This window comes from Psammomys obesus, unplaced genomic scaffold (genome assembly GCF_907164565.1).
Source record: "Psammomys obesus unplaced genomic scaffold, mPsaObe1.curated_primary_1811, whole genome shotgun sequence".
NCBI classification, from domain to species: domain Eukaryota; kingdom Metazoa; phylum Chordata; class Mammalia; order Rodentia; family Muridae; genus Psammomys; species Psammomys obesus.
Genome location: NW_026596109.1, coordinates 9,107,883 through 9,121,141, shown reverse-complemented (window position 1 = coordinate 9,121,141; position 13,259 = coordinate 9,107,883). Strand labels below are relative to the sequence as shown.

At 39.4% G+C, this 13,259-nt stretch overlaps 1 protein-coding gene across 4 annotated transcripts in view; it reads right to left on the bottom strand.

The window, feature by feature from the left end:
• Usp24 (ubiquitin specific peptidase 24) overlaps positions 1–13,259 on the bottom strand; it is a 139,695-nt gene that overhangs the window by 97,354 nt on the left and 29,082 nt on the right. For 3 of the 4 annotated variants that reach the window (XM_055628946.1, XM_055628943.1, XM_055628945.1), the window contains exons 2-4: positions 7,699–7,864; positions 6,289–6,356; positions 353–496 (exon numbers count right to left, since the gene is read on the bottom strand). In XM_055628946.1, coding sequence (XP_055484921.1) covers positions 353–496; positions 6,289–6,356; positions 7,699–7,864 — 378 coding nt within the window. The remainder of the gene's footprint in view (positions 1–352; positions 497–6,288; positions 6,357–7,698; positions 7,865–13,259) is intronic. The other variant, XM_055628944.1, reaches the window with a different exon arrangement.

Below are 13,259 nucleotides of genomic sequence, written 5' to 3'. Positions count from 1 at the left end.
TTTCATTCAGGCAAGGCAATGCCAACATCCCTTAGTGGTAGCTTGCCACATAGCAGCCAGGTAACAGAAGCGGAGACAATGATGTTGACGAGAAAGACAAGAACTAGAGAAAAGGCAGAACTCTCTATAAATATGTGTAAGATGGGACTAATCAGAGAGTTACCAGGGAAAGCTACTAGGGAATATTTCTTCCAAACATGATAGCTGCTCTGCTTTTAAACTAAAGGCAAAGATGCTAACAGCTAAGCTCCTCTTTTTTCATGATAAAATGTTTATCATGTTATTAGTTACAAGCAGAACAGCCAATTATCTTCAATTAAAGAAAGTAACACTTATTTTTGAGATACTGTACCATTGTAAGCACGCCTAGGAGACCAATGGGAACTGGATCCTGTTTCATTCTCTCTGCAACCAGTTCTATTAGCAGCATCAGCATGTTATAGATCCCTTCATGAATTTCAGTGCCCCACTTGTGAACAGCACTTGATGTCAGGAGCTACAAAAACAAAGGGGAATCTAAAGGCTAACTTGGAAAAAAGACAAGAAAGCTACAGTTTACCAAATAATTCTCAAATAGTCAAAAACTTATGACCAACATACCCTTTTGAATGCCTGTGACTATAATCCAGCTCCTCATTTACTTCAAAGTCAATACCAAAGTTCTGTTTTGAACTTTAATTTCTTTATATCAATGCAGTTTGTTTAAAAGCATTTTTTTCCCCCCAGGATCTCTTTATATAGTCCTAGCTATCCTAGAACTCACTATGTAGAACAGGCTGGCCTCAAAGTCAGAGATTGACCTGCTTCTGCCTTCTGAGTGTTAGGACTAAAAATGGGTGAACCACGCCTAACATTAAAACAAATTTTAATTTGCTATTCTGTTCTTCATTATTATTTCAGGAGACCAAGTAACACAGAGCAAACAGAAACTTAATCTCTACTATAGAAACTACTGGTTCCAAGTGTTGTGGCCTTTAACAAATAACATTAACAAATTCTCATTGTTTTTATTATTATAATACATAATGTAAAAATATCTCTAATGAGGCATGGTTTCTGCTTATCTCATACAGATATTACAAAGATGAAAGATAACAAACATGAAAGCATTTTACAAATGGTAAGGTATTATTAATATATGTCAATAAGGTGTAAACATTAATCAGTAGTTCTGGAATCTAAGAAATGAATGATGTGTTTCAAAGATTCATACATATATTCAATTCACATTTTTCACATCTCAGAAAAAAAGACTAAATCTTCCCATCTGCTAGCTACACAAGAACACTCAATATGAACAAATTTTATAAATACTTTCACTATTTTACTGTGCCTTTATTTCCCTTTTTGGTATGTACAAAAGTAAGAGCTGACTTTTTAAAATAGTGAAGCAAATCTGAAACAGCTCAAAATAATAAGATACTGCAATCTATTTACTGTGCAACATTTTTAGGTATAAATATCAAATATAAAACAATGGTCTATCATCTAATCAGAGTGCTTTTTAGATTCATTAAAAAGAAGAAAAACTGGAGCCTTCAACTCTTCAGTCGTTAGGACATGTAGCTCATGACTAACTGCCTGATCAGGGAATGAGAAACAGAAGGGTTACACTTAATCTCTAGGTTTGGTGGATGTTTTCTTTTTTGTTGTCATTGTTTTGTGTTTTCTGTGACTGGGTTTCAGCTCAAAGCAGCTTCCAACTCCCAATCCTCCACTGTCGCTTCTCAAATGCTAGAATAATGGGTGTGTGTCACCAAGCTTCCCTAGTTCTATCGTCCTGGATGATTTCCCTTTAGAGGAAAAATACTCCCCAATAAAAACTTACTTTGGTCACCTTGAAGAAAAGCAGCGTAGGTAAACGCAGACCACAGTAGGTGTAGAAAGGAACCTCAGTTCTACATTTTCTTTGCTTTGCTTTTTCCAAGACAGGGTTTCTCTGTGTAGCCCTGGCTGACCTGGAACTCACTCTGTAGACCAGGCTGGCCTTGAACTCAGATATCCACCTGCCCCTGTCCCTTCCTCCCAAGGAGTGCATCACCAGTTCTACATTTTTAAAACACTGATCAGTTCAGCATAAATCCAAAGACTATATTTACATAAACTGGCTAGGCACTGCTTTTTTATTTTTGCAAGACTAACTAAACACTGCTCCAATACCTGAAAACTACACACCAGAAGGAAGCTTTGATGATGAGGTTTCATGTGATTTCAACATTGCAATGTACTAGTCTGTATAACGGAAGTTTTGGTTTCCTTGTAAACTCAGTTATATTATGCAAATATGCTTTTGTTTTAATACCAAGCGTGGGATTTTAGTTGGGCTAGTTTGTCCACAGCTGTTAACTGTCTAATGCAGGGCATGGCTTTTGCCAGCTGGTAACCGCCTCATGATCTAGGACTCTGAGACCATAAATATGAGAGCTGAGAAAGCAAGGGTGTGACTTTTGGTGTGGTTTGGTGTGGTGTGGTGGTGTTAGTATGCGGTGTGGAGCAGGGTGGAGAGACCAGAGAGCAGAGACGGTGTGGCGGTTTGGAGCAGACAGACAGAGAGAAATGTTTCGGGGCACAGTGGTGTGGCGGAGCCTGCTGGCTGCGTCTGCATTAGACGGAGACTGGCACAGAGTCCTAAAAGAATCCCATGACCCTAACTAGCTGGGAGAAGTAGAGGGGCCTTCTCTCCACACTAACCTTCTCTCTCCAACATAGGATTGGGATGTTGGAAGGAAGATTGGGACCTAAACACCCCAAACAGAGTAGAGTTTTAAAAATAAGCATTACAAGTCTGTTCTCATCTCCTGAGTTCACTATTCACCTCTAAAAGAGGGGGAGACTGGCAGCACCTCGTGTAGAAGATGGTGTGACATTTAAACATCACCATGTGCTGGAGCAGACTTGGACTGCTTCCTCTGGCAAGAACAAGTCGGCTGGAAGGTGAAAGTGAAGATCACAGAAGTGACAGCAAAGCTCCTTTCCTGCACCTTCTCCCTGCTATCAGCACCGCCATCTAGAAGCACTGCAGGCAAAAGAGGAGCCTCACACTAGAAGTACATCTAGTGAAAGCAGCAAAGAGAGTTCATCCTGTCAAGTTTTCTGGAGGCCACACTTAAAGGCACACACAGCTCTGCTGCTCTGGCTTGACCAAAGAAAGCATGGCTGGCTAATTGTTAGGGAGGAAAGCCTTTGTAGTTCTAAGCCATGACAACGTTTAATTTTTGTTTTGGGAATTCATAAAACAGAATCACACAATTCAGTTTATCTGTGGCTCATGGTTTAAGAGAAAAGCAACCAACCGGCACCTGTTTATTGTACTGCCATTATCAGCTAAGGGCATAATATAAAACAGTTCCTCTCCCAAGCAGCTCAGTTCAGGGTTAGAGTATTGTACACCAAATATAAAGCTTGCTACCAAACGTTCTGGTTCTGGAGCTCTTCAACCTAAAGGTTGTCTTTTTTCTTAGAGATTTGTTTAATGTTTTCTTCATGTGCATTTATGTCTGTGTGTTGGTATCCACAGGTGTGTATGTGGGTGCTCATGGAGGCCAGAAGACAGTGTCATGTCCCATGGAGCTAGATTTATAAGTATTTGCCTAACATGGGTGTAAGGAACCAAACTCTGGTCCTCTGCAAGAACGCCAAGTGTATAACAGCTGAGCAAACTCTTGGCCCCTACAGGCTGATTTTTAAAGAATAAGTTGTTTCTGATGACTAAATAAACATGCACTCCTCTGTAAACATATGTTCATACTATGAAGTGTGTCAGCGCATGCTGGAAGAAGTCTGCTACTTTTAGTTAGATATTAAGACCCCTTTCTGTTTAAAATTATAAATTGGTGAAACTTAATCTAAAACACAGCCCTTGGTTCTAAGTAATATCCACCCAAATGATAACTTAAAGAGATTTATCTCTTTTCATTTTTATAGATTAAGCCATTTGTTTTTCAAATTAATTTTGTTATTGTTTAAGCCCTGAATCAAGGAATATTACATGAAAGTGCAAATGGGAAACCATTTATAAATAGGTCATTTGTGTCACTGAGTTTTAAGATAAACACAAATTTCATCCATTTGTAGCTCTAGACTTAATTTGCATATGAGACAAAAATTAATAGAAAAATCTATTAAGTACAAGACAGGGGGACACCCATTTATCTGTTCAGCTAAGGGCACTGAGCACTTGGTTTTCTGCTAGGGAAATAGCAGAAATAGCTGTGTCTATGACACAGCCCTTTCTACTGTAAAGAATAAGACTTGGGTCCTGAAAAGGGGATCAGGCTGAGTCAGACTGCTTTTAGAAACATAAGCTTGTACTCTCCTATTTGAAGAAAATGGCTGTCTGAGAAACCTGTTACTCTGACTTTGACAAGAAACGTGCTCATCCATGTCCTTTTTTTCAGGAAGAACATACTATTACTAGTTTAAAATATGTTTCTGTCTTTAGTAAGACAGTAAGCATAATGTTATCCCTTAGTCTTAGGTTCAGGATTTGTGTTGTAGATGTATCAGTTGGAACTGCGCTCTATAATTCTGCATTTCATTCTAAAATGGTCTCCATCTGTTTGCAAAGGGACATTTCCTTGATGAAGGGTGAGGACTACACGTATCTGTGAGTATAAACACAAATATTTAGGATGTAGTTAGGGATTATGCCGGCTTAGTAAAGTGACAGTTGTAAGTTCCTCTCCAAGATCCATGAACCCACTGGCCCTGGGTAGCTGACTCAGCTTCCAGTACCTGACATGATTTCTTTCTAAACCGGGTCTTCAATTCAACTAGAGAACTATTGGTTATCATCAAGGTACACGTGACATTACTGCAGCCCTTAGGGTTATAATGCCATGATGGTCATTGCTGTGATTTATAGGCACATCAGCTGGATAGAGTGTTGATTGTTTCCCTCTTTTGGAAGCTCACATGGAGCCTTCTGGTACCATAAAAAGCTAGTCCACTGGAAGGAGGCACTCAGGTCAGATCCAGCTCAGAGGCCTCTGAGCCCTGTACCTGAAATGCAGTGTCTTCTTCAATAGGGACTCACTTGCACCTCTGGTACACTGCTAAGGGCAACAGCAATAGCCTATACCATCTTGGACAGCCCTATCCAACAATTCAAAAGAAGGCTTCTCATGTCTGCTGTTGGGACTTTTGTTAGGTTGTCTGGGGCTTTTGGGGGGAGCATTATCAACTCAGATGGTAAATTTTCATTTAAACTATATGTGCATATTTATACACCAACTTCCATGTATTATAGGGTTTTTTTTTTTTTTTGGTTGATTGTTAATAGTATGATTCCTTATGGACTTTTTAGACATCCTTACTCTTCTCTCTTTGTTCTGAAGCTCTCTCCTCTGCCCTCTTAATTAATCAGACAGATTCGAAGAGCCAGTGAAAGAGGGAGTTTGCCATGAGTTTGTCTCTTAGAAATGTAAGAAGGTGTACCCATAAAGTCTCCTCACATGGCTGTGTGCGTAAACATGAGCTGAGCAAGGCTGATGCCAACAGACATGTAAACATGAAGAAGGTGAAAGTGTCCTCAATCCTGTACAAAGAACTACAGACAGCTACGAAATGCTAAGAGTCAGAGAAATTGTCTTCCACAGAAAATAATACACTGATTGGTTATCCAATATCAAACATTCAGCCCTGAAAACATATAGACTAAACAAGTTGTAGTTACACATTTGAGAACACCTATCTACCTATCCATCCATCCATCCATCCATCCATCCACCCACCCACCCACCCATCCTTCATATACATCCTTCATATACATTCATACACACACACACACACACACAACAATAACTAAAGAAAAGAGGCCATGAATTTGAAAGAAATCAATAGAGGAGTAATGGAAAGTTTGGAGGGAAGAAAGGAAAAACAAAATGATGTAATTATATTATAATCTCAAAAAATTAAAAATCAAACCAAACAATAAACATGAAATGACTCCAATCTGAATAATGAATACTAATTTTGTAAGTACTGCAACCTTTAGTTTACTAAGTTACGCAATCCCCTAATATAACTAATCTATTCCTTAGCATCTAAATATTAGGAAGTAAGAGTTATATTTAGCCAAAGGTAAGTATAAACACTTACATATAATAGAAGCAAATTATTGATGCTTCAAATTCAGAATTTATTTCATATTAGAGAATTTCTCAGTTGAAGAGCTGAGTTCATGAACTGACTGCACAAATTTTTAGATGTGTGTAAATATCAAAAACTAAAACAAAAAGGTTGCCTACCATTGCCCCTATTGGCAGTCAAATCAGCACATTTGCTTACCTTCTTAAATGCCTCAGGCATACACCGCTCCATAAATCTTTTGCAGTTCTCATCAGACTCTGAAAGACCTTGGTTAAAAAAATAAGACAATATAACTTATGCAAATTTCAAGCGCTTTCTGTAAACATTGTGTATTTGTTCTGAATTCATACATAATAGACTTTTATCACAAAACCTTGACTCTCAAGCAATTACTAAAAGCAGCCATTCAGCTAAGGTAGCAGGCTGAGACATAATCACACATTCAACTAGATACTAATTAAAGCTGAGATGGACAGTCTTAAGTCTCCACGTCACAGCGATTTATGTAATCTGAAAAACAGCAGCAGCCACTCACTAGCAGTGCAAATATTTTATAAAAGCACAAATATTTTTTTAATTCTTTATTAATTACACTTAAGCACAAACATTTTTAACAAATGCCCAAATCAGTCTTCTTTCCTTCAGTATGTAGATAAACACTGTGTAAATAAAACAAAAGAACGGTGCCTGGCACAACACACACAGTAAGTAATGAATGCTCAACAAATGAAGAGCCTACTGTAAAGGTTATGTATAGGAAGAATATATCACTTTAAAGTTTGGTTTACACGGACTTACTGTGGGGTGGGATGACGCATGTGTGTGGAGGCTGGAGAATACCTCGAGCAATAGGTTCTCTCCTTCCATTCCACCATCTGAGTCTCAGGACCAGAACTCAGATCATTAGACTTGGAGGCAAGTGCATTTACCTACTGAGACAACTCACTGGGTCTAAAATGCTTTTTGCTCTTAAACTTAGTAACGAATTTTATCACTGGGAATATTGATGAAAAAATTCCTTTTTTTTTTTTTTTTTTTTTTCAGAACTCCTGCCTAGCACCCTAACAGGCTCTTAATAAATGCCACTGTTGGGATATTAATACTAAATGTACCATAAATGTCTGTGGGATTAAATTTAGGCCTACTAAAAATATTTGTTTTGATGCATCTTTCATTCAGTCATGATAGATAACCATATACTCCTCCATCTCCTTACCTCCTTCCTTCCACTCTCAGGGACCTGGCCTCATATATGCTAGGGAAGTACAGGAAGTGCACTGTCAGAACTCTTCCTAGTCTTAAAAAAAAAAAAAAAAAAAAAAAAAAAAAAAAAAAAAAGCGCCCTTAATTGAGCCTAAACTTAAAGTGCTCTAATCTTCTATGGAAAAACTAATTTTAGTCTCTACAAAGCTTTTCAATTATAAGTAATCTTGTACTTTACTAAAATTGAAAACAAACAGCTGGTTTAGTTAAAGCTTTTATCTCACAGGGAATGACAAAGACTGAGAAAATAAATGGTCTGACCAAAATCATACAAACAGTTGATTTATGTTTGACCAAGATGGAACTTCCTGCCCTGTTACAAACACCTGAGGTGTGAAAGCTTACCAAGTCTTGCTAAGTAGGTGGAAGCCAGCAGACATTTGCCTAGGGACTCTTCTCGCTTGTATGGGATAGACCAATGATCAGTCAAAACTCGGCTTTCCAGCTCATACAAATTTGTTGTAGGGAATTCAATTCCTTCTCCTGAGCAGTTTCCATTTTCATCATTCTTCTGAGAAAAAAAGAGATGAGCATAAAAAAACAAACACTCCAATTAGTTACCTCCTTCAAACAGAATTTAACAAAGAGCAGATACTTGGTCAATGGTAGTTATCCAATGTGTGGATTCATCTTTCTCAAAAACTACAACTTCATCAAACTCCAAAATTCTCAACTTCTCATTCTGATGTCCCCCGCACCCTCTCAAAGGTTATCATTCTCTTCAGAAGTGAATTCCCACTTTCCGATAAAACATTAAAACCACACAGTCGTCAGTCACACTGCTCTACCTTCTCTTTCTAACTGCAGGGTGAGCTTGAAGGAGGCATCTAAGCTGCTACTTTTATCTCACCACTGACAAGAACTACTGCTAACACCCCAATCAGAATCCCAGAGTTCCTACTCCCCCAAAATGACTGCTGCTACGGTCACAACTGAACTTCACACACTTTAAACCAGCAACCATGTTTCACTCTTCCCATACTTCTCAGCAATATTCGATCTTCCGCCTGACCCTCCCCTTAAAAGGCCAGATTTTTTTCCTTTGCCCAATGCCTACCTGAAGGTCTAATTCCTCCTACTGGGTCCTCCTTTTGTACACCCTCCCCTTTCTAGGGAGGCCCTCTTCTCTGTTCCAGCCAACCTTGCTGTATGTGTGTGCGTGCGTGCGTGCATGCGTGTGTATGTGAGTGTGTGTCCGAGGAGGGCATAAGAGGATACTGGACTCCCTGAAGCTACAGGTTGTTATGATACTCCCAACATGGGTAGTAGGAAGTAAACTCTGGTCCTGTGCAAGGACGGCAAGAATGCCTGAACAGCTGAACTATCTCACCAGCCTCAGATGATTTCAAAAATTATCTCTTCTGACCTGCAGGCGCACAAATGCAGAGACCTATTTAATATCTTTTCCAATTCAATGTGTGTCCCCAAACCAAGTTCATGTGCTTCTCCTTAATTTCAGTCCACTTCTCCTGTTTTCCATGCTTGAAAATGGCACATTTGTCTGGCAGCAAATTAGAAACCAGGAAAGCATACTTAACACTGTTTTCTTATCTCTATCCTCAAGATCTAGTGATTATGCCCAAGTTCCTTCCTTCACTCCTCTCAAATCCATGCACTCTATCCATAGCCACCTCCTAGCCTGCTTTACTCCTGGATTGTTTTACATGCTTCCTAACTGGTAGGGGTTGGGGTAGAGAAAAAAGCCATCCCATATAGATCTCCATGTTGACCTTAAAAAGCATAAATATAATGTTAACCTCAAAATACTTAATGTCCTTAAAATCAGTTTTTAAATGTTCTACAAGGCCTGTGAATGACCTATCTCGTAGCTCCCTTTCCAGCTTTCTGAACTCTGGTTTCTCTAGTACCTACTAGCTTCCTGAGAGGCACAACACAGTAATACTTCTGGCATTAGCACCACGATACTCTCTTAATCAAAAGATGACCTTTACTTCCCATGGCCTTGAAGTAGGGTAGGTTTTGTGTCCCCAGCTTTATGTCCAAGCACAATGGTTCCCTGGACTCTTTTGTCACCAAGACACTATGTACTGAGGAAGTCTAGGATACATTAAGAGGCCACCTATGTGTGTCCTATCCCATAGATTTATTTGGGCCCCACCAGAGAGCCAAGCTGCAAAAGCAAGGGAAGGAGCTTCCAGATTCCAGCCTCTAGCCACTACCTTCTACCTTACACCTTCCGGCTGAAGCCCCACGTCATGAGGCAGAGAGAAACTGTTTCATGGGGAGAAGTCCAGGCTGTTTCCTGCAGAACCAATGGGCATAATGCTGTTTTATGCTACAAATCCTAATTCACCTTTGCCCTCTTTAGCCTACCTGACTCTTCTACATACTTCTTCCAGAGAAGACTATCTAGAAATTCTAAATGAGGCCAAATTTCATCCAAAAATTTACTCCTGCCATTCTGAAATACTCCCTTTACAGCACCACTCACAAATGTAATTTGACAGTTAGAGTTTTTTTGTTTGATTGATTTTTTTTTGAGACAGGGTTTCACAAGGTAGCTCTGGCTGTCTTTGAACTCAGAGACTCAACTGTGTCTGCCTTCCAAGTGCTGGGATTAAAGGTGGCTTATTTATGATTTATGTTTGACCCTCCATAAGACCAAGTTCCATGATAGCACAGACCTTATTTACTTTTGATCACCTTTGTTTCCAGACTTTAGTGCCTAAGTACAAGCCAGTCCATAGTAAACACTATTAAATGGAAATTAGCTTATACAAAGGCGCAACTCTTTTTTTTTTCAAATTCCATAAAAAGATTTATTTGTTCTATCTCAGTACAGACACATGGGCTATTACAGACAATTAGAACCTTGTTCAACCATCATCTTGTGGTGACCATATGAGCAATAAAAAATAACAGGAATGTGATTATCACATCCCAACTTTTAAATTTGATTTTGCTAATGTGCTACTTGCTTCCTTTAGCTAATGTGTTTAGAAAGTCTTTCATACATGAAGACTTCTTGCATATGAAATTACATTATGACATAATGTAATAAAAGCATGTTTTATTTATATACTTAATTTTTATTTATTTGTTTGTTTGTTTATTAGTTACATTTTATTAACTCTGTATCCCAGCTGTATCCCACTCCCTCATCTCCTCCCTGCCCCTTTCCAAGTCCACTGATAGGATAGGACCTACTCCCCTTTCATTTGACCCTGTTTTATCAGGTATCTTCAGGACTGGCTGCAAAATCCTCCTCTGTGAAGGCACAACTCATTTTTTTTTTAATTTTTTTATTAATTACACTTTATTCATTTTGTATCCCCCCATAAGCCCCTCCCTCCTCCCCTCCCGATCCCACCTTCCCTCCCCTTTCTGCATGCATGCCACTCCCCAAGTCCACTGATAGGGGAGGTTCTCCTCTTCTTTCTGATCTTAGTCTATCAGTTCTCATCAAAAGTGGCTGCATTGTCCTCTACTGTGGCCTGATAAGGCTGCTCCCCCCTCAGGGGGAAGTGATCAACGAGCAGGCCAATCAGATTATGTCAGAGGCAGTCCCTCTTCCCATCACTATGTAACCCACTTGGACACTGAACTGACATGGGCTACACCTGTGCAGGGGTTCCAGGTCATCTCCACGAATAGTCCTTGGTTGGAGTATGAGTCTCTGGGAAGTTCCCTGTGTTCAAATTATCTTGTTCTGTTGCTCTGCTTGTGGAGTTCCCGTTCCTTCCAGCTCTTACTATTTCCCACTTCTTACATAGAATTCCATTCACTCTGCCCATCAGTTGGCCATCAGGCTCAGCATCTGCTTTGACAGTCTATACTGCAGAAGCTTTCAGAGGCCCTCTGTGGCAGGTTTCAAGGTTGTTTCCTGTTTTCTTCTGGCTTTCAGAGGCCCTCTGTAGCAGGTTCCGAGGTTGTTTCCTATTTTCATTTTCTTCTGATGTCCATCCTCTTTGCCTTTCAGGATGGGGATTGGACATTTTAGTTAGGGTCCTCTCTTTTGCTTAGTTTGTTTAGATGTACAGATTTTAGTGGGTTTATTCTACATTGTATGTTTATATGAGTGAGTATATACCATGCGTGTCTTTTTGCTTCTGGGACAACTCACTCAGAATGATCCTTTCCAGGTCCCACCATTTACCTGCAAATTTCATGATTTCCTTATTTTTCATTGCTGAGTAATACTCCATTGTATAGATGTACCACAGTTTCTGCATCCATTCTTCAGTTGAGGGGCATCTGGGTTGTTTCCAGCTTCTGGCTATTACAAATAAAGCTGCTACAAACATGGTTGAACAAATGTCCTTTTTGTGTACTTGTGCCTCTTTTGGGTATATGCCTAGGAGTGGTATGGCTGGATCTTGAGGAAGCGCTATTCCTAGTTGTCTGAGAAAGCGCCAGATTGATTTCCAGAGTGGTTGAAGGCACAACTCTTAATGGGCTAGAGGAAGGCATGCCTGTAGTTTTCACCATGTTAACTTGTAAGAAAGAAAGCATACATAACCCCAACTGTCTAAAACCTAGTTTCAATCATGCCATAATTCACGTGACAAAATAATAAAACCATTCCATAAAAAACACTATAAATCCACTATTATAAAACAGAAATTATAAAGAAAGAAAATTAATTTCAAGTCTGTACCTACAGTATCTAAAAGAATCTAACAGTGTTTTCCAGGTTTAGAGCTGAACTGGTATGACAGTAAGTGGAATAGCAGCAGGAAGGCAATTAGATATAAAAGAAAATGTACATTGGGCACTGAAAGATAAGGGTGGTGAGTTAAACAGGTAGAATCAGAACAAAAGCTGGGCATGGTAGTGCAAGCTTATACTCCTGGTACTCTGGAGAGAGGCAGGTGACTCTCTGTAATTTCACAGGCAGCCCAGTTTACAGAGTGCGCTCCAGAGAGCCAGAGAGAGACTCTGCCTTACAGAGAATCACAGTCGATACGGGAAATACTACTCATGTTGTATAAGAGCTCACAAATACACTTAATTCATAAGTACTATAAATAAATACACTTTTCTTCAACCTAAGGTTTCAAAGCAAATCGCGGACGAAACCACACAGAGCCCCTGAGCTGCTCTGGAAAAGGTTACAAAGGAAGGACTAGCTCCTAACCTTCAGCGCTACTGCACAAGTGCGGACACACTCACTCCAATGGGAGCGCACAGCTGTTCCTCAGTACGACTAGCAATCAGTACCAAGAAACTCGGAGATGCACAAGTTTTATACAAAATGGTGAGCTACTTGCATATAAGCCACACATCATACCTTCCCACAAGCTCGAAGTCATCTCTAGGTTATTTACAATACTTGATACAATGTTCATGCTATAGAAACATTAGTTATTGTGTATTGTTTAGAGACTAATGACAAGAAAATAAGCTGGTACATGTTAAGTACAGACACAATTCTTTTCCAAATATTTCTTGTCTGTGGATGGTCGAGTTCATGCATAAAGTCACTGTTATGAGAATAAAAAGAAAGCTGAGCATGGTGGCTCATGCCTTTAATCCTAGCAGCTGGAAGGCAGAGACAGGCAGATCTCTGAGTTCAAGACCAGCCTGGTCTATAGAGGGAGTTCCAGAGACAGCCAGGACTACACAGAGAAACCCTGCCTCAGGGCTCAGCAGGGGGAGGTGAAAAGAAAATCTACATTATGAGAGGAGTGTTTGAAAATATGAAAATGTACTTAACTCTAGAATCTAAAAGAACTTAGAACCCATTATTCAATTTAAAAATAAGCATGGGGGTGGAAATGGATGCTTCTCCAAAGATTATCAATGAATAGTTCATAAAAGGATATTCACCATCATTAGTCATTAGAAAAATGCAAATCAAAACTACAAGTTATTTCTGATTCACATACTTTAGGGTAGCCAAAAAAAAAAAAAAAAAAAAAAAAAAAAAAAAAAAAAAAGAAAAA